A 23465-nucleotide genomic window follows, 5' to 3' on the forward strand; every position below is an offset into this window, starting at 1 on the left:
TTCACCTGAAAACATTTAATCTGTTTTAATGGTTTCCAGAATGTTTCTATAGGTTGTGGAAACATGGGGATATGAGAAGCGATAGGTTCCCAAAACACTAAAACTGTCCAGTTCAGATAATGTTTGTATCAGGTTGCAAAAAACATTCCTTTGATGTTGCAAGAATGTTGACAGAACTGCCTTTCTAAGTTCTTTAAAGGTTCCCAGAACATTAAATTAGGTTATGGGACCAGTGTGGATACATTACAAGAGATAGGTTTCCAAAACATAAAATATGCTCAGTTGTAATGACAGTCATACAAATGTTTGTTAGGTTGCACAGGAAATTCCCTTGACGTTGCAAGAATATTCTTGTGATATTCACGAAGGTTGCACAGAACATTCCCACAATGTTCATAAACAATATTCTTGTAATATTCATGAAGGTTGCACAGAAAATTCCCGAAATGTTGCATAATGTTACACAATTTCCAAATATATATATTTTTATGACGGTCATGGCATATTTGTTTTAGGTTTAGCATAATATTCCATTGATTTTCATGTAATACACATGTCTACCTTGTTTTGGAGGTCCTCAGAACATTTCAAGAACATTTAGAAAGGTGTGTTTTTAAGTTTGACTTAATATTACCACAACATTCTCAACGTGCAAATGTGTATTTACTTAATGCAGATTGGAATACATTCCCGTCCTGTTTCTCACCAGATGAAATGGCTGTTTGCATTTGAGGATTGCATTCTAAACCCACTACAAGGTGGTATAGACACACAGCACTTTCGTTTCATCCATAGGACTTTTGAACAGCATTCAAACATAAAAATATCTTTCTTACAATTTCTATGTTGACAATCTTCACATATGGGGTTTGAACCTGAGATGGTTGGTTCCTAAGATTGATATTTTACCCTTTTTGCCACCAGGGAATGACACTTACATCCTCTTTTTTCAGTATATAGCACATGGCTGTATGGGCATTCAGGAATTCCATGCTTCCTTTTTAGCCTTCTTAGACATAATTAACCTGAGTTATTCAACATCACTTCACCCATCCTCTTTATATGCAGCACATATTTACAAGGTATCCAAGACTGTGCTGATCTAGGATCACTTTTGCTTTTCAAATCATTAAAAATGAAACGGGGGGACGATGTCAAGTGTCTCAAAGTAGGAATTATAATGTTTGATTTTTTACAGTTAATACAGTCTTAATTCTGCATTTCATTTAAAGAAATCCTCTCTTTTAGAAGAATGTATTTGAGCCTCAATTTCAAAGGAACATGGTTAAAGAATATGTGGGCTTGAACCTACAATCTTTGGATCTGCAACCAGTTTGTCAACTCTCTATAATCATCAGAATATGTGGGATTGAACCTACATTCTTTGGATCTGCAACCAGATTGTTAACCCTCTATAATCATCAGAATATGTGGGATTGAACCTACAATCTTTGTATCAGCAACCAGATTGTTAACACTCTATAATCATCAGAATATGTGGGATTGAACCTACAATCTTTGGATCTGCAACCAGTTTGTTAACCCTCTATAATCATCAGAATATGTGGGATTGAACCTACAATCTTTCTATAATCATCAGAATATGTGGGATTGAACCTACAATCTTTGGATCTGCAACCAGTTTGTTAACCCTCTATAATCATCAGAATATGTGGGATTGAACCTACAATCTTTGGATCTGCAACCAGTTTGTTAACTCTCTATAATCATCAGAATATGTGGGATTGAACCTACAATCTTTGGATCTGCAACCAGGTTGTTAACCCTCTATAATCATCAGAATATGTGGGATTGAACCTACAATCTTTGGATCTGCAACCAGATTGTTAACCCTCTATAATCATCAGAATATGTGGGATTGAACCTACAATCTTTGGATCTGCAACCAGATTGTTAACCCTCTATAATCATCAGAATATGTGGGATTAAACCTACAATCTTTGGATCTGCAACCAGATTGTTAACTCTCTATAATCATCAGAATATGTGGGATTGAACCTACAATCTTTGGATCTGCAACCAGATTTTTAACCCTCTATAGTCATCAGAATATGTGGGATTGCACCTACAATCTTTGGATCTGCAACCAGATTGTTAACCCTCTATAGTCATCAGAATATGTGGGATTGAACCTACAATCTTTGGATCTGCAACCAGATTGTTAACCCTCTATAATCATCAGAATATGTGGGATTGAACCTACAATCTTTGGATCTGCAACCAGGTTGTTAACCCTCTATAGTCATCAGAATATGTGGGATTGAACATACACTCTTTGGATCTGCAACCAGTTTGTTAACTCTCTATAATCATCAGAATATGTGGGATTGAACCTACAATCTTTATAATCTATAATCATCAGAATATGTGGGATTGAACCTACAATCTTTGGATCTGCAACCAGATTGTTAACCCTCTATAATCATCAGAATATGTGGGATTGAACCTACAATCTTTGGATCTGCAACCAGATTGTTAACCCTCTATAATCATCAGAATATGTGGGATTGAACCTACAATCTTTGGATCTGCAACCAGATTTTTAACCCTCTATAGTCATCAGAATATGTGGGATTGCACCTACAATCTTTGGACCTGCAACCAGATTGTTAACCCTCTATAATCATCAGAATATGTGGGATTGAACCTACAATCTTTGGATCTGCAACCAGATTGTTAACCCTCTATAGTCATCAGAATATGTGGGATTGAACATACACTCTTTCGATCTGCAGATTTTTAACCCTCTATAGTCATCAGAATATTGTTACAAACCCAGATTGTTAACCCTCTATAGTCATCAGAATATGGGATTGAACCTACAATCTTTGGATCTGCAACCAGATTGTTAACCCTCTATAATCATCAGAATATGTGGGATTGAACCTACAATCTTTGGATCTGCAACCAGGTTGTTAACCCTCTATAGTCATCAGAATATGTGGGATTGAACATACACTCTTTGGATCTGCAACCAGTTTGTTAACTCTCTATAATCATCAGAATATGTGGGATTGAACCTACAATCTTTGGATTTGCAACCAGATTGTTAACCCTCTATAATCATCAGAATATGTGGGATTGAACCTACAATCTTTGTATCAGCAACCAGATTGTTAACCCTCTATAATCATCAGAATATGTGGGATTGAACCTACAATCTTTGGATCTGCAACCAGTTTGTTAACCCTCTATAATCATCAGAATATGGGATTGAACCTATAATCTTTGGATTGAACCAGATTGTTAACCCTCTATAATCATCAGAATATGTGGGATTGAACCTACAATCTTTGGATCTGCAACCAGATTGTTAACCCTCTATAATCATCAGAATATGTGGGATTGAACCTACAATCTTTGGATCTGCAACCAGATTGTTAACCCTCTATAATCATCAGAATATGTGGGATTGAACCTACAATCTTTGGATCTGCAACCAGATTTTTAACCCTCTATAGTCATCAGAATATGTGGGATTGCACCTACAATCTTTGGATCTGCAACCAGATTGTTAACCCTCTATAATCATCAGAATATGTGGGATTGAACCTACAATCTTTGGATCTGCAACCAGATTGTTAACCCTCTATAATCATCAGAATATGTGGGATTGAACCTACAATCTTTGGATCTGCAACCAGTCATCAGAATTGTTAACCCAATCTTTATATTGTTAACTCTCTATAATCATCAGAATATGTGGGATTGAACCTACAATCTTTGGATCTGCAACCAGATTGTTAACCCTCTATAATCATCAGAATATGTGGGATTGAACCTACAATCTTTGGATCTGCAACCAGATTGTTAACTCTCTATAATCATCAGAATATGTGGGATTGAACCTACAATCTTTGTATCTGCAACCAGATTGTTAACCATCTATAATCATCAGAATATGTGGGATTGAACCTACAATCTTTCTTTCAGCAACCAGATTGTTAACCCTCTATAATCATCAGAATATGTGGGATTGAACCTACAATCTTTGGATCTGCAACCAGTTTGTTAACCCTCTATAATCATCAGAATATATTGAACCTACAATCTTTGGATCTGCAACCAGGTTGTTAACCCTCTATAGTCATCAGAATATGTGGGATTGAACATACACTCTTTGGATCTGCAACCAGTTTGTTAACTCTCTATAATCATCAGAATATGTGGGATTGAACCTACAATCTTTGGATTTGCAACCAGATTGTTAACCCTCTATAATCATCAGAATATGTGGGATTGAACCTACAATCTTTGGATCTGCAACCAGATTGTTAACCCTCTATAATCATCAGAATATGTGGGATTGAACCTACAATCTTTGGATCTGCAACCAGATTGTTAACCCTCTATAATCATCAGAATATGTGGGATTGAACCTATAATCTTTGGATCTGCAACCAGATTGTTAACCCTCTATAATCATCAGAATATGTGGGATTGAACCTACAATCTTTGGATCTGCAACCAGATTGTTAACCCTCTATAATCATCAGAATATGTGGGATTGAACCTACAATCTTTGGATCTGCAACCAGATTGTTAACCCTCTATAATCATCAGAATATGTGGGATTGAACCTACAATCTTTGGATCTGCAACCAGATTTTTAACCCTCTATAGTCATCAGAATATGTGGGATTGCACCTACAATCTTTGGATCTGCAACCAGATTGTTAACCCTCTATAGTCATCAGAATATGTGGGATTGAACCTACAATCTTTGGATCTGCAACCAGATTGTTAACCCTCTATAATCATCAGCATATGTGGGATTGAACCTACAATCTTTGGATCTGAAACCAGATTGTTAACGCTCTATAGTCATCAGAATATGTGGGATTGAACCTACAATCTTTGGATCTGCAACCAGATTGTTAACTCTCTATAATCATCAGAATATGTGGGATTGAACCTACAATCTTTGGATCTGAAACCAGATTGTTAACCCTCTATAATCATCAGAATATGTGGGATTGAACCTACAATCTTTGGATCTGCAACCAGATTGTTAACTCTCTATAATCATCAGAATATGTGGGATTGAACCTACAATCTTTGTATCTGCAACCAGATTGTTAACCATCTATAATCATCAGAATATGTGGGATTGAACCTACAATCTTTGTATCAGCAACCAGATTGTTAACCCTCTATAATCATCAGAATATGTGGGATTGAACCTACAATCTTTGGATCTGCAACCAGTTTGTTAACCCTCTATAATCATCAGAATATGTGGGATTGAACCTACAATCTTTGGATCTGCAACCAGATTGTTAACCCTCTATAATCATCAGAATATGTGGGATTGAACCTACAATCTTTGGATCTGCAACCAGATTGTTAACCCTCTATAATCATCAGAATATGTGGGATTGAACCTACAATCTTTGGATCTGCAACCAGTTTGTTAACTCTCTATAATCATCAGAATATGTGGGATTGAACCTACAATCTTTGGATCTGCAACCAGATTGTTAACCCTCTATAATCATCAGAATATGTGAGATTGAACCTACAATCTTTGGATCTGCAACCAGATTGTTAACCCTCTATAATCATCAGAATATGTGGGATTGAACCTACAATCTTTGGATCTGCAACCAGATTGTCAACCCTCTATAATCATCAGAATATGTGGGATTGAACCTACAATCTTTGGATCTGCAACCAGTTTGTTAACTCTCTATAATCATCAGAATGTGGGATTGAACCTACAATCTTTGGATCTGCAACCAGATTGTTAACCCTCTATAATCATCAGTACAACTGGACAACTTTTGTGTTATGAGAACATTTGCCGCGACCTAACAAATGTTCTGAGAACTGTCATGGAAACAATTTTGGTTTCCTGGGATTGACCAATAAATTTGTAACATCGAATCGTAATAAAATTGCAGTATCAAATATTAATACATATAGAATCTTGAGAATCATAATACATATCATATTCCCGCCTAAGTATCGTGATAATATCATATCTTGAGGTCCCTGGCAATTCCAATCCCTAATAGAAAGAAAGAGAGACAGAGAGACAGATGGATAGAGAGGCACCATAATTAGGTTAAGCAGTAGGAGCAGTGAAGTGGGTCACAGGGCTTGTGTTGAGACTGGTGGAGGGGAGAGAAGAGGAGGCCACCTACCTGCAGGGGGCTGGTGTGAGGGGACGGTTGGCGGGGGGCTGGTGTGAGGGGAGAGTAGGCCACCTACAGGCAGGGTTGGCGGGGGGCTGGTGTGATGGGAGGGTTGGCGGGGGGCTGGTGTGAGGGGAGAGTTGGCAGTGGGCTGGTGTGAGGGGAAATATTTCCCTGCTAAATTAAGAGGAATGTCTTCCTATCAGCCTGAGCCATTTGGCTGTGAAGAGCATTCTCTTGATTCCTAGTCATGTTGAGTGTTTAAATATGCACTAGCACCATGATCAAAAAGCATCCAATCTCACTTAAAAGGGGTGCTTCTTACTAGTTTATCTCTTCTTCCTCTGCCCTCTCCTCAACGCTTTAGTGTGATGGACGGCTGTCAATGGCCTGTCTTCTTCATCAGTCCTCGTCGAGCGACACGTGTCAATCAATATGCATGAAAGTTCTATCTGCATTTTTGTCCAAATGGAGTTATTGACATATCCTTGTTCTCTACCTATACAGTACTCTAAATACTCCAATTCATGTTGTTATTGACATATCCTTGTTCTCTACCTATACAGTACTCTAAATACTCCAATTCATGTTGTTATTGACATATCCTTGTTCTCTACCTATACAGTACTCTAAATACTCCAATTCATGTTGTTATTGACATATCCTTGTTCTCTACCTATACAGCTAAATACTCCAATTCATGTTGTTATTGACATATCCTTGTTCTCTACCTATACAGTACTCTAAATACTCCAATTCATGTTGTTATTGAATATCCTTGTTCTCTACCTATACAGTACTCTAAATACTCCAATTCATGTTGTTATTGACATATCCTTGTTCTCTACCTATACAGTACAATTCATGTTGTTATTGACATATCCTTGTTCTCTACCTATACAGTACTCTAAATACTCCAATTCATGTTGTTATTGACATATCCTTGTTCTCTACCTATACAGTACTCTAAATACTCCAATTCATGTTGTTATTGACATATCCTTGTTCTCTACCTATACAGTACTCTAAATACTCCAATTCATGTTCTTATTGACATATCCTTGTTCTCTACCTATACAGTACTCTAAATACTCCAATTCATGTTGTTATTGACATATCCTTGTTCTCTACCTATACAGTACTCTAAATACTCCAATTCATGTTGTTATTGACATATCCTTGTTCTCTACCTATACAGTACTCTAAATACTCCAATTCATGTTGTTATTGACATATCCTTGTTCTCTACCTATACAGTACTCTAAATACTCCAATTCATGTTGTTATTGACATATCCTTGTTCTCTACCTATACAGTACTCTAAATACTCCAATTCATGTTGTTATTGACATATCCTTGTTCTCTACCTATACAGTACTCTAAATACTCCAATTCATGTTGTTATTGACATATCCTTGTTCTCTACCTATACAGTACTCTAAATACTCCAATTCATGTTCTTATTGACATATCCTTGTTCTCTACCTATACAGTACTCTAAATACTCCAATTCATGTTCTTATTGACATATCCTTGTTCTCTACCTATACAGTACTCTAAATACTCCAATTCATGTTGTTATTGACATATCCTTGTTCTCTACCTATACAGTACTCTAAATACTCCAATTCATGTTGTTATTGACATATCCTTGTTCTCTACCTATACAGTACTCTAAATACTCCAATTCATGTTGTTATTGACATATCCTTGTTCTCTACCTATACAGTACTCTAAATACTCCAATTCATGTTGTTATTGACATATCCTTGTTCTCTACCTATACAGTACTCTAAATACTCCAATTCATGTTGTTATTGACATATCCTTGTTCTCTACCTATACAGTACTTTAAATACTCCAATTCATGTTCTTAAGCTCAAAAGAATACAAGATAGAAATTGCTTACACCATTCAAACAAATGAGTGTTCAGAACATAAAAGACACTTATCTCAGAATCATCGTTTTGCAGAAATAACCTTATCAAGCTCTTCAAGTGTCAGAATATGCCAATCATCTATTGAATGAGATATAAATACTTGCTTCACAAAGACTGTTGACCAATCAGCATTAAAGGTTGGAGCATTTCTGAAAAACATGTATGGTGGCCTGTGCACGCACACATCACTACTAAATATATAGAGTTGGAGTCATTAAAACTCATTTTTCAACCACTCCACAAATTTCTTGTTAAACTATAGTTTTGAGAAGTCGGTAAGGACATCTTCTTCGTGTATGACACAAGTCATTTTTCCAACAATTGCTTACAGACAGATTCTTTAACTTATAATTCACTTTATCACAATTCCAGTGGGTCAGCAGTTGACATACACCAAGTTGACTGTGCCTTTAAAAAGCTTGGAAAATTCCAGAAAATTATGTCATGGATTTAGAAACTTCTGATAGGCTAATTGACATCATTTGAGTCAATTGGAGGTGTATCTGTGGATGTATTTAAAGGCCTACCTTCAAACTCAGTGCCTCTTTCCTTAACATCATGGGACAATCAAAGGAAATCAGCTAAGACCAAATGCCTGAAGGTACCACGTTTATCTGTACAAACAATAGTACGCAAGTATAAACACCGTGGGACCATGCAGTCGTCATACCGCTCAGGAAGAAGATGCTTTCTTTCTCCGAGAGATGAACGTACATTGGTGCGAAAAGTGCAAATCAATCCCAGAACAACAGCAAAGGACATTGTGAAGATGCTGGAGGAAACAGGTACAAAAGTATCTATACCCACAGTAAAACGAGTCCTATATCGACATAACCTGAAAGGCTGCCCAGCAAGGAAGAAGCCACTGCCCCAAAACCGCCATAAAAAAAGCCAGACTACGGTTTGCAACAGCACAAGGGGATAAAGATCGTACTTTTTGAAGAAATGTCCTCTGGTCTGATGAAACAAAAATAGAACTGTTTGGCCATAATGACCATCGTAATGTTTGGAGGAAAAGGGAGAAGGCTGGCAAGCCGAAGAACACCATCCCAACCGTGAAGCACGGGGGTGGCAGCATCATGTTGTGGGGTGCTTTGCTGCAGGAGGGACTGTTGCACTTTACAAAATAGATGGCATCATGAGATAGTAAAATTATGTGGATATATTGAAGCAACATCTCAAGACATCAGTCAGGAAGTTAAAGCTTGGTCTTCCAAATGGACAATGGCCACAAGTTGCGGCAAAATGGCTTAAGGACAACAAAGTCAAGGTATTGGAGTGGCCATCACAAAGCCCTGACCTCAAACCTAAAGAAAATTTGTGGGCAGAATTGAAAAAGTGTGTGTGAGCAAAAATTCACCCAACTTATTGTGAGAAGCTTGTGGAAGGCTACCCGAAACATTTGACCCAAGATAAACAATTTAAAGGCAATGCTACCAAATACGAATTGAGTGCATGTTAACTTCTGACCCACTGGGAATATGATGAATTAAATAAAAGGCAGAAATAAATCATTCTCTCTACTATTATTCTGGCGTTTCACATTCTTAAAATAAAGTGGTGATCCTAACTGACCTAAGACAGGGTCTTTTTACTGGGATTAAATGTCAGGAATTGTGAATAACTGAGTTTAAATGTATTTGGCTAAGGTGTATGTAAACTTGCACTCAAGCAAACATTTCCCTGTAGGATACAAATGGAGAAGGGGAGGGGTGTGTTTCTTATTTCTGCATTAGAGGGAAATCTAAGCCCCTAGTGATGGACACTGATTGTGTGGCATTATGGTCACAAACACAGACATTCAGTGATACAGTGCACGCCTGACACACACACACATCCTTGATTACAATGTTTTGGTTGAGCAGATGGCTTGCAGGGTTGCTTGTTAGTGTCTACCATAGTGAAATTGCCATAGTCACTTGAACATAGATGGTCCAGTCCAATCCTGACTCCACAGGTCATCAATAACCTTCACTGGAATCATCTCTCCCTGACCACACACTGGCCTTCACTCATTCCCTCATTCCCCTCACTCACTCTCTCCTCCACCCCCTCAAACACACACACACACACACACACAACACACACACACACACACACACACACACACACACACACACACACACACACACACACACACACACACACACACACACAACACACACACACACACAAAGACAACATACACACAACATTAACACACACATTCCAATAATCTGTTCTTATACAGGCAATGAAGACTTGGATCGATACCATCACATCTAATTTACTCTCCAATTTCACCTGGAGAAAGGCCTTTCAATTACACACCATGCACTCTCTCACAGATTGACAGATTCATCCATGTAATCTCAGCAGAAAAAGAAACGTCCCTTTTTCAGGACCCTGTCTTTCAAAGATAATTCGCAAAAATCCAAATAACATCACAGATCTTCATTGTAAAGGGTTTAAACCCTATGTCCCATGTTTGTTTAATGAACCATAAACAATTAATTAACATGCACCTGTGGAATGGTCGTTAAGACACTAACACCTTACAGATGGTAGGCAATTCAGGTCACAGTTATGAAAACTTAGGACACTAAAGAGGCCTTTAAACTGACTTTGACAAACACCAAAAGAAAGATTCCCGGGGTCCCTGCTCATCTGCGTGAACATACCTTAGGCATGCTGCAAGGAGGCATGAGGACTGCAGATGTGGCCAGGGCAATAAATTGCAATGTCCGTACTGTGAGACACCTAAGACAGCGCTACAGGGAGACAGGACAGACAGACCACGTGTAACATCACCTGCACAGGATCGGTACATCTGAACATCACACCTGCGGGACAGGTGCAGGATGGAAACAAGAACTGCCCGAGTTACACCAGGAACACACAATCCCTCCACCAGTGCTCAGACTGTCCGCAATAGGCTGAGAGAGGTTGGACTGAGAGCTTGTAGGCCTGTTGTATAAGGCAGGTCCTCACCAGACATCACCTATGGGTACAAACCCACCGCCGCTGGACCAGACAGGACTGGCAAAAAGTGCTCTTCACTAACGAGTAATGGTTTTGTCTCACTAGGGGTGATGGTCGGATCCGCAATTATCGTCGAAGGAATGAGTGTTACAACGAGGACTGTACTCTGGAGCAGGATCAATTTGGAGGTGGCGGGTCCGTCATGGTCTGGGGCGGTGTGTCACAGAATCATCGGACTGAGCTTGTTGTCATTGCAGGTCATCTCAACGCTGTGCGTTACATGGAAGACCCCCTCCTCCCTCATGTGGTACCCTTCCTGCAGGCTCATCCTGACATGACCCTCCAGCATGACAATGCCACCAGCCGTACAGCTCATTCTGTGCTTGATTTCCTGCAAGACAGGAATGTCAGTGTTTTTCCATGGCCAGCAATGAGCCCAGATCTTAATCCCATTGAGCACCTCTGGGACCTGTTGGATCAGAGGGTGAGGGCAGGGCCATTCCTCCCAGAAATGTCCGGGAACTTGCAGGTGCCTTGGTGGAAGAGTGGTGTAACATCTCACAGCAAGAACTGGCAAATCTGGTGCAGTCCATGAGGAGGAGATGCACTGCAATACTTAATGCAGCTGGTGGTCACACCAGATACTGAATGTTACTTTTGATTTTGGAACTTGTTCAATTTATGTCCCAGTTGTTGAATCTTGTTATGTTCATACAAATAAGTTTGCTGAAAATAAATGCATTTGACAGTGAGAGGAGGTTTCTTTTTTTGCTGGGTTTATATCATGCAGTTGATATAGTATGCAGATACTTACATTATTCACACATTAAACACAATAATTAATATTCATACACAGACTCATGTAGAGACCGTAGAGATAGATAGAGATTACTGTTTGCAAAATAACCTGTTTTTGCATTGACATTGCCATTGAGGACTTCCAATGGATTAAGGACAGATCACAAAATTATATGCAGGTCATCAGGAGGGATCAACCAATGAACTATACTTGTGAGAAAACATTCCATAACTGCAGGTGGCAGTAAACCACCAACCTTTATACCTGTTCAAACAACACACCTCAGGTAGCAGTTTGTTTATCAACTCATAGACTTAGTAGAAGAAGAACATTCACTACTTTAAAATGGAGATGCCTCAATGACGCTGCTCACACACACCATGATGGGGCAGATACAAAGATGTGTCCTCTAACAAAGTTTATGGTAGAGGTACACAGGACAAGAGATAACCCTAACACACACATACAGTATGCCCATTTCTCTCGCTCCAGGAGATCACACAGCCCATTCCAAGGGGACAATGTGTGTCATCTCAGTAGCGGAAAAATAATGAACGAGCTAGCGTCTAAATAAATAATAATGTTTGAGTTAAATTATTTGCCATTTCTCTCGCATCTTTGGTGTCTGAAGGGCTTTTTAAAAAATAGAGAGAAAGAAAGGGAGAGAAGGAGAGAGAGAGATACTATATTGCATCATCGCCTGAGGGGAGCCGGGAGTGAAAGCCAGCTGAAATCCTGGTGCTCCACCAAATGAAGCCATGTATAGGAGGAGATGGGTTTGGCAATGTGATGGAGGGGAAAGGGAGAAGGATAGAGGGATTAGAGGAATAGATTTATGACCATGTGGCGGGGGTTCATAGTGCGCTCTGGTATTGTGAACACGCAGCTCATACATGGAGCTGCAAGGTGCCCTTCACACACATGTCATCATGCGACAAAATCTGGAGGAACTGCCGCATTCCCTCTCTCTTTTACCCTCCCTCTGCTTTCCCTCCCTCCTTCCCGGTCTCCTACTCCCTCTCTCCCACTGTCTTGCTTTGTGCCCTTCTTTTTTCTCTTGCCTAGTGTACGGTACTATACTGTACTATACTGTACTTTACTGTACTATACTGTACTCCACAAAAGGGTCTCTAGTCACTATAGAGCTCACTCACTCACTCACTCACTCACTCACTCACTCACTCACTCACTCACTCGCTCACTCACTCACTCATCACTCACTCACTCCTCACCCTCACTTCTCTCACTCTCTCTCACTCTCTCTCTCTCATCCATTCCATTTTATCTCTATCCATTCCATTTTATCTCTCCCCTTCTTTTCTACTGGGACCACACTTCATACAAGCTACATTACACTGTTTGTAATAAAGTGAGTCAGCTAGGAAGCATGTTGTACAATCCTCTGTTCAGAACTTCATGAAACATCTTAGTCATTTACAGACGCTTTCTAATCCCATGTATCAAAATCACTGCGCTATGACGTGACTGTTTTACTTACAGCGCTAATTATCTCTATGGGTAAAAACACTTCATTCATTCAGCAAGCAAGAAAGAAATAGACTCGTGATGAATAATGATGTACAGATTACATACACATTATATTAATCTCTCTCTCTCTCTCTCTCTCTCTCTCTCTCTCTCTCTCTCTCTCTCTCTCTCTCTCTCTCTCTCTCTCTCTCTCTCTCTCTCTCTCTCTCTCTCTCTCTCTCTCTCTCTCTCTCTCTCTCTCTCACTCTCACTCTCACTCTCTCACTCACTCTCACTCTCTCTCTTCCACTTTATTTTCTCTCTCTGTATGTATCAGATAACAGTTTTTCGGATGGGGTCTGAAGGACACCAGGACATTGACCTGGCCATTCTCACTGCTCTGCTTAAAGGTAATTGTCTGCGTGCGTGTGCATGTGAATGTATTCGTATTCCATGAGTTCCCTTCAGTGGTAACCTTAGGGAATTCTCTCTGTTTCTCTGTGTATCCTGGGAAGTTAAAAGGAGGATATTAATTAATTTCAGAAAGCTTTCCTCCTGCTGAGGCCCCAATTACAGTTTCATCTACCAAAGCATACCTCCATGGTCCTTTGCAAGGTCCTTTGCAGGGCACGAGGAGGAGATAACCCACACAAGAATATATGAACACAAACTATGATACACAAACACCACACAGAAAACACACACTACAATCTAAGAAAAAAAGAGCTGTCCCCATTTTTTCAGCTGTCCCCATAGGAGAACCCTTTTTGGTTCCATGTAGAAACGTCTGTGGAAATTGTTTGACGTTGAACCCAAAAGGGTTCTACCTGGAACCAAAAAGGGTTCTTTAAAGGGTTCAACTATGGGGACAGCCAAAGAACCCTTTTAGGTTCTAGATAGCACCTTTTTTTCTTAGAGTTTAGGATACACAAACACAGTTTCTTGTTCTTAGCTCAGGACTATCTTTCAATAGTGGAGGTGCATAAAACTATCGGCCCCTATGCACTTACCACACAAATTCCTTGTTTTCTTCACCATGTTGAACATTGCTCTCCATTACTATGTTTTAATTCAACCGAAGAGGTAGATTGTGCAGATTTTTTGCCACATTGAAACATATGGCACGCCGTAGTTTAAAAACTCAGGGGATAGTGCTAAAACAAGGACGTCATATCTACATTTTGCCATTTTTAAACTTTTGCCATTGCCCAAATCCAGTTCGAAAACACTCTGACTAGAACCATTTGAACAATACAGCAATTTTAGGAAATCGTTTTCTACAGTGATTTTACATACATGCACACTATATAAACACAGGCCCCTTAAGTCAGACAGTTGGCTTCAGAAGGTAATGAAACAAAAGCCTCATGTCTCCTACACGCTGCCAAGAAATAATGCATTTTTGGCAGCCTGTAAGAGACATGATTAACTCTATGCATCTATCTCACTCACACTCGTTCTTTTTTGCATCTTCTATTCATATCTCTCTGTCCATCTCCCTCTCTGTGAGAGAGCTCTCTATCTGACATGGACTGTCACAAGCATGACCAGTAAAGAGTACAGACGTCATTATGCATACTGTGTCTTTTTAGAGCGAGAGTGAGAGAAAGATTGTGATTGTGTGAGAGATAGTGACATAGGGAAACAGAGAGGGAGAGAGAGGGAAAGAGAGAGAGTAATTGATGAACTATGTCGGAAGGAGTCCATAAACTCCAGCGACTACAGAACTGTGGAGAGCTAAGCTATTTAAGTGCTAAACGCCAGCAGTCCCTTTTAAAAATACTTATTTATTAAACTCCTATTACATTAGTCTGCATCTCATTTCCAAGCTCTGTTAAAGCAGCTCATTACCAAGCTCTGTTAAAGCAGCTCATTACCAAGCTCTGTTAAAGCATCTCATTTCCAAGCTCTGTTAAAGCATCTCATTTCCAAGCTCTGTTAAAGCATCTCATTTCCAAGCTCTGTTAAAGCATCTCATTTCCAAGCTCTGTTAAAGCATCTCATTACCAAGCTCTGTTAAAGCATCTCATTACCAAGCTCTGTTAAAGCATCTCATTTCCAAGCTCTGTTAAAGCATCTCATTACCAAGCTCTGTTAAAACATCTCATTACCAAGCTCTGTTAAAGCATCTCATTTCCAAGCTCTGTTAAAGCATCTCATTACCAAGCTCTGTTAAAGCATCTCATTACCAAGCTCTGTTAAAACATCTCATTACTAAGCACTGTTAAAACATCTCATTACTAAGCTCTGTTAACCAGAAGGGGACTAGGGTTCCAATTTTGGAACACCCTCCCCCCACGTTCAGCTGGAAGGTGGCGCATGGTACGCAAAAATATTCCTAAAAATATTTAACCTCCACACATTAACAAGTATCTACCCAGCAAGTCAGATTTCTAAAATGTTTTACGGCGAAAACATAGCACATATTTATGTCAAACCACCACTGAAGACACAGCTAATTTGCATAGCCAAGTTGAAAAAAATATGCAATCAACAAACGCAGGATTAAAAGAAAAATAATGCACTAACCTTTTGAAATCTTCATCAGATGACAGTAATATAAAATGTTACACAGTACATTTATGTTTTTTTTCAATAATATGCTATATATATCCATAAATCTCTGTTTACAATGATGCATCGTTCAAAAAATGCTACTCAAATGTCCTGAGAAATGACGATAGCTCCGGCAGATAACGTCAGCTAACAAGGAATACACATCATAAACTTTGACTAAATATGCATGTTCTACATATATATAGTTAGATACACTTCTTCTGAATGCAATCGATGTGTTACATTTATTTTTAACGTTACAGGTTTCGTTCACTAGGCTATACTATGAGTCGGCGCTCAAAAAGTAACATTATGGCTCCTCTATCTTGGAGTCCACATAAACCCAAATTTACCACATAAATATTCCCTTACCTTTGCTGTTCTTCCATCAGAAGACCTGGAAGGAATTATACTTACCAAAAACAGCGTTTAGTTTTGCAGTCTGTGTCTTTCCGTTCTCAAACACGACACATTTCGGTTGAAATGTAGCCAAAAGTCAAAACGTTGAACTTACATATTATATGTCGATTAAACTTGTCAAACTAACTTCATAGTCAAGCTTTAACATGTTATAAAGGTATACAGCAATCGTGAGGACGAACAGAAACGCATGCATTGTATAATCGATCTTGGAAAAAAGACAGGACCTGAGCAGAGCGCGCATAAAAGTTACCTGTTTTTTCGCGTGACCGAAAGGTTTCGGCCCACCAAAACTCTCGTGAGACAGAGAGACTGTTCCCAGACCTGTAACTGCTTGGGAAGGGTGGGGGCGATGACGTCAAAGTTGGGCCAACTTTTATGATGACAAGAGAGAGTTTGAGAGAATGACTGCCCTGAGAGTTCTGCTTTACATACAGACATAATTTAAACGGTTTTAGAAGCTTTAGAGTGTTTTCTATTCAATAATATTTTTTATTTGCATATATTAGCAACTTTTGACAACAAAAAAATTATGTTTACTATGGGCACGCAATTACTCCAGCGGGGGCAGTAGACAGCCCTATCCCGAAGAGGTTTTAAGAATCTCAACCACTAGGAGTGGCAGGTAGCCTAGTGGTTAGAGTGTTGCTCCAGTAACTGAAAGGTTGCAAGATCAAATCCCCTAGCTGAAAAGGTGAAAATCTCTCATTCCTCCCCTGAACAAGGCAGTTAACCCACTTTTCCTAGGCTGTCATTGAAAATAAGAGTTTGTTCTTAACTGACTTGTCTAGTTAAAGGTAAAATTACTTAGCTCTGTTATTAAAGCATCTAATTTCCAAGCTCTGTTAAAGCTCCCATTCTTAAGCCTGTGCAGTAGCTCTGCTGACCTGCTGAGTAAAACTGTCAGTTGTCATAAAAGGTGTGCAGACGCAACCTTTCCTCCTGTTTGAGTTTGCAAACTACTGGTTAAAGTGCTTTTCGCAAAACAATTTATCACGCCACAGACGACTTGACAAATGTCCTTTCTCAAAAATAAAGTAAGTGGTAGGTGTCAGAGGACAAGAACAAGCTGTCCTTTAAGAACAACCGCACAAATACAGCAATCTCCTTTTTGCTTGCTGAACAATGATGTTTTGCCCTTCCAATAAAAAACAAGTAAATACCTCCATCCACCTCCAGCAAGAGAAGTATAAATGTATGAGTTTGAGATTGTAGTCGGCGACTTCAGACTGACTGATATAAAAATCACCTTGCATCCTAAAAAACAACAATATGTAGATCAAGTGAAAACAAGTGATGCTCTCTGTTCGTCCTCCTAGGAGCCAACGCATCGGCTCCTGACCAGCTCAGCCTGGCCCTGGCCTGGAACCGAGTAGACATCGCTCGCAGTCAGATCTTCATCTATGGACAACAGTGGCCTGTAAGACTCAGCCTCACTTCCTACTTTACAGTATAGACTACAGCACTGTGCAATGGATCATGAAGTTATTGTACTTAGAGTTTAAGGAGTGTTTAGTTCTATATTACCCACAACAGTGGCCTGAAAGATCCAGCCTGTAACTTATCACTTCCTTGTTTACAATATAGACTACAGACAACACTCTCCAAGTGAAAATGTGAACGTATCCTCTATCAATCAGGATTTAGGTTGCATTTCTCGATGGTTAACCCTGAGTTGACTGACTGGCTGTGCCTTCCCTGTTGGTACGGTAGGTGGGTTCTCTGGAGCAGTCTATGCTGGATGCCCTGGTGCTGGACAGAGTGGACTTCGTCAAGCTGCTGATCGAGAACGGAGTGAGCATGCATCGCTTCCTCACTCTCTCCAGATTGGAGGAGCTCTACAACACGGTACTACACTGCACGGCGGACAGCGTTGAACTCTCTGTCTTTCAATCTAGTGTTTTTGTAACTGCTCCAACCCCTGGTGGGTGTAGAACACAAGTTGTATGTCACTATTACTTCTATACTCTCTCCTGGTGAGTCTGTTAGAATAATGAAATGGTAACTCTGCGCTGTATGTACAATTATGCATTAATTCCTAAAGCCTTTATAACAGCTACATAAGACATTGTAGCATCCGTCGTAGGTGGTTATTATCAACAATGACATAATACTATGCCTACAGTGTGGTACTTTATTCAAGTGAGCTGTCTGTCATAGCTCTACAACGTGCTGGAGGCCGTGGACTAAACTCTGCTTCTGTTTGCTTTGTCAGAGACATGGACCATCCAACACTCTATACCACCTGGTCAGAGACGTCAAAAAGGTACGCTTATCGTGTACAGTAAGTGTGTGTGACTGCGTAGGCGTTTGTGGGAATGTTTGCTTGTGTGTGAATGCAAGTCCAGCAAATGCCTTATTTGTCTAGACTTGTCTTGCTTTTGTTTGCAGAGTGTGTGTAGCTCTGTAGATTGCTATTGTTGCTAACGGCGCATCTAGGAGACGGCTTTTCTCCTTTTCAGCTGGGGTTACAGCAGTGGCTGCTTAGAGCTGTCTCTACCAGTGGAGGCTGGTGGGAGGAGCTATGGGCGGACTGGCTCATTGTAATGTCTGGAATGGAATGAATGTAATGGAGTCAAACGTGGTTTTCATATGTTTGGTGTATTTGATAACGTTCCATTTATGACCATTCCAGCCATTACAATGAGCCTGTCCTCCTATAGCTCCTCCCACCAGCCTTCACTGGTCTCTACCCCTCCCATCACTCTTTCTTTTGCTCTGTACACACTCACTCCCATACAAATCCAATCCATTATTACTCCATTTGGGTCCAATGTGTATTATGTATCCGTATGCACACTAACCCTGCACTGTTGGAACGTATAGTAGTCTTGTATCTCATTAAACATTAACATTAAACTGGGGAAAAACACTCCTGAAAGCAAATGTGCACAGTATTCCAGGCTAATATATAATATATGCCATTTAGCAGACGCTTTTATCCAATGTGTGCATACATTCTACGTATGGGTGGTGCCGGGAATCAAACCCACTACCCTGGCGTTACAAGCGCCATGCTCTACCAACTGAGCTACAGAAGGACCACAGGCTACTTCCAATTGTAGCTGTCACAGTTCACTTAGCCTTGACACAATTATTTAAAATGAGCTGCCATTATGTATTGCTATCTCTCTGCAATTGACACCAAATTGGGTGTCTCATTGAGGAGTGAGTGTGTACAACATGCCATTCATTATGGAGAGTTAGTCTGAGATTAGACTGTTGACTGTATATGAGGCATTACTTTTTCTACTACTCTCTGCCTGTGTCTGTCTTGCTTGTTCCTTAGCCCTCTAATACTGATACCTCATTCTATTCTATAATATATAAAAGCCACTAATATTTTACAATAACTTTCATGAACAAGCCTTTATGCTTGTAATTGCTTGCATTATAAATGTTATACATGTTTATGATTTGTAAGGCTAATAATACTAATGGCTTATAAATGCATATAAATGTGTATAATGTTTACAAATAGTGGACTGCTGTTAATAGTTTATAAACATTTTATAAATTTTATGTCATACAAATTATGCCAATGTTACCCAAAATCCTTTAGATAATTCTATTACAGAACTACAGTACCATGTAACAAAACAAATGTACAAAAATGTTCTTCCTTAACTTGAGATGATGACCCATTACGCTCTTGATCTTCCTTTAGTGAAAGCTCAAAGAAGGTCATAGGTCAGCAGCATCTGTATTTAGTTCTGATGAATAGAATCATAGTTGATTACAGTAACATGTGTTCCTATGGGAGAGCTGTAGAGGTTACTGGAGGTCATGGTGTAATCATCCCTCATTTAACAGTTCCCATAACCCCCTTAGCTCTGTAGGGTAGGGTGAGGACCGTACAGGCACTTCGGAGGATTGGACTAATGAGTCTTGTGCACACACACATGCTCAACACACATAACCAAGCAACACGCACACACACGCACGCATACACACATATACCAATAAATGGATATTGGAATATACAGAATCAATCAAAAGTTTGGACACACCTACTCATTCAAGGGTCTTTCTTTCTTTTTTACTATTTTCTACATTGTAGAATAATAGTGAAGACATCAAAACTATGAAATAACACATATGGAATCATGTAATAACCCAAAAAGTTTTAAACAAGTTAAAATATATTTTATATTTGAGATTCTTCAAAGTAGACACCCTTTGCCTTGATGACAGATTTGCACATGGCTGGCATTCTCTCAGCCAGCTTCACCTGGAATGCTTTTCCAACAGTCTTGAAGGAGTTCCCACATATCCTGAGCACTTGTTGGCTGCATTCCCTTCACTCTGCGGTCCAACTCATCCCAAACCATCTCAATTGGGTGGAGGTCAGGTGATTGTGGAGGCCAGGCAATCTGATCCAGCACTCCATCACTCTCCTTCTTGGTCAAATAGCCCTTACACAGCCTGGAGGTGAGTTTCGGGTCATTGTCCTGTTGAAAAATGATACTCCCCTTAAGCACAAACCAGATGGGATGGCGTATCACTGCACAATGCTGTGGTAGCCATGCTGGTTAAGTGTGCCTTGAATTCTAAATAAATCACAGACAGTGTCACCAGCAAAGCACCTCCACACCATCACACCTCCTCCATGCTTCACGGTGGGAACCACATATGCGGAGATCCTCCTTTCACCTACTCTGCGTCTCACAAAGACATGGCGGTTGGAACCAAAAATCTCAAATTTGGACTCATCAGACCACAGATTTCTAATGTCCATTGCTCATGTTTCTTGGTCCAAGCAAGTCTCTTATTATTATTGATGTCCTTTAGCAGTGTTCTTATTTTGCAGCAATTCGACCATGAAGGCCTGATTAAACAGATTGAACAGTTGATGTTGAGATGTGTCTGTTACTTGAACTCTGTGAACCATTTATTTGGGCTTTAATTTCTGAGGCTGGTAACTCTAATGAACTTATCCTCTGCAGCAGAGGTAACTCTGGGTCTTCCATTCCTGTGGCGGTCCTCATGAGAGCCAGTTTCATCCTAGCGCTTGATGATTTTTGTGACTGCACTTGAAGAAACTTTCAAAGTTCTTGACATTTTACGGATTGACGGACCTTAATATCTTAAAGTAATGATGGACTGTCGATTCTCTTTGCTTATTTGAGCTGTTCTTGCCATGATATGGACTTGGTCTTTTACCAAATAGGGCTAACTTTTGTATACCACCCTTACCTTGTCACAACACAAGCGATTGGCTCAAACGCATTAAGAAGGAAAGAAATTCCACGAATTTACACACCTGTTATTTGAAATGCATTCAAGGTGACTACCACATAAAGATTGTTGAGAGAATGCCAAGGGTGTACAAAGGTGTCATCAAGGCAAAGGGTGAATACTTTGAAGAATCTCAAATATTAAATATATGGAATGAATAGGTGTGTCCAAACTTTTGACTGGTACTGTATATACTATCTATTAGTTATTTATATTTTATCAAATTAAAACGTATGATAAAGCTCACACAAACCATAGAGCATGGCGGTTTAGGCTTTTGCCCAATATCTGTGTTTTTATTCTCTTCCTCTTGTCTTGCTGTGTGAAGGTGTGGTATTGAGTGTGTGGAATTGGTGTGCAGTATAGTAGGATGCATTGCTTTAATCAGGATGGCCCAAACATCCTGTCCTCTTCCCCTGTTCTCTCTCTGGAGGAAATCTTAGACTATCATTGGCTATGTCATGATTCTCCACACATTATGGATTTAAAAGCATTGAATTTATGTAAGCATCGGATGAAGGGACACCATCTTTAAGTCCACGAGAGGGAGTGTGCAACTGCTATTGGCTTTAGTGTGTAACTTTGGCCCCTGAACTCTAACCCTTGGATCCTCTGGTGCTGGAATAAGTCAACATGACATTACTTGGAGTGATTAAACTAGCTGACATCTCTTGGCTTACTGCATGACTGCAGTTGTGTACAGGCTTTCGTACCTAGCATCATAAAAGCAAGTTGAGGTGTTACAGCTTTTTACAATAAAAGTTCATCAGTTAGTTGACATATATAGCGTGGTTCCAAATAAAATATATAACATTTTACTTGTTAAACAAAATCTCTTTCCCTGAGCAACTGTATTATTATAAATTAATTAATAATTTGCTCATGTTTATCAAGGGTATCAATAATTTCGGACCCACTGTACAATGGCCCCAATGCAAACAACTGAAGATAAAGGAGAAGGGCACTGCAATTATTATGCAGTATGGGAGGTGTTAACCTTGTTAAAACTGACACACCCAGGGTGACATTTTGTGAAGAAACCACACCTGCCTACAAAATGCATGTCACGGCTGGCTGAAGGACTGGACCAAGGTGCAGCATGGTAAGCGTACATTTTAACTTTATTTAAAAATGACGCCGACAAAACGAAGAACAAAACACCAACTGTGAAGCTTTGGGCTCTGTGCCCTGAACGAAGACAAACCGTGAAGCTTTGGGCTATGTGCCCTGAACAACTACAAACCGTGAAGCTTTGGGCTATGTGCCCTGAACGAAGACAAACCGTGAAGCTTTGGGCTCTGTGCCCTGAACAACTACAAACCGTGAAGCTTTGGCCTATGTGCCCTGAACAACTACAAAGTTAACTTCCCACAAAACAGGTGGGAGAAAAGGGTACCTAAGTATGGTTCTCAATCAGAGACAATGATAGACAGCTGTCCCTGATTGAGAACCATACCAGGCCAAGACATAGAAATACAAAACATAGATAAAAAAAGGACATAGAATGCCCACCCTAGTAACACCCTGGCCTAACCAAAATAGAGATTAAAAAGCCTCTCTATGGCCAGGGCGTGACAATGCAGAGTTAAACATTCTGAGTGAACCTGTAGTGTGCTTTTCCTTTATCTGCAATTGATTGACTTGGGGGCCTATACCTAATCAATGTGATTGCCGCTACTGTGTACAACCGTATGAGCGTGTAAGCAGACACGGTAAACAAATATAATTTATTTTCGTTCAACTACTTTTGGTGTGTTTGACGGAGCTTGTTTGGTGCACTGGAACCAATACAATAGCTAGTTCCATACGGGCAAACCCTGCCCATATGGAATTTCAGACATGCTTGATTTAACACTCAAAATATTTGACAGGAAATAAATACTAGTTGTATTCAGGTCTCGGCATCATAAGACTGTGTAAGTGCAC

At 39.8% G+C, this 23465-nt stretch overlaps 1 protein-coding gene across 8 annotated transcripts in view; it reads left to right on the forward strand.

The window, feature by feature from the left end:
* The window catches only part of LOC118370617 (transient receptor potential cation channel subfamily M member 3-like), a 193082-nt gene that overhangs the window by 133388 nt on the left and 36229 nt on the right, over positions 1 to 23465 (forward strand). For all 8 annotated transcript variants that reach the window (XM_052461302.1, XM_052461307.1, XM_052461303.1 and 5 more), the window contains exons 9-12: positions 13663 to 13735; positions 17621 to 17721; positions 18015 to 18149; positions 18517 to 18567. In XM_052461302.1, coding sequence (XP_052317262.1) covers positions 13663 to 13735; positions 17621 to 17721; positions 18015 to 18149; positions 18517 to 18567 — 360 coding nt within the window. The remainder of the gene's footprint in view (positions 1 to 13662; positions 13736 to 17620; positions 17722 to 18014; positions 18150 to 18516; positions 18568 to 23465) is intronic.

Source organism: Oncorhynchus keta, chromosome 14 (genome assembly GCF_023373465.1).
Source record: "Oncorhynchus keta strain PuntledgeMale-10-30-2019 chromosome 14, Oket_V2, whole genome shotgun sequence".
Lineage (NCBI taxonomy): Eukaryota > Metazoa > Chordata > Actinopteri > Salmoniformes > Salmonidae > Oncorhynchus > Oncorhynchus keta.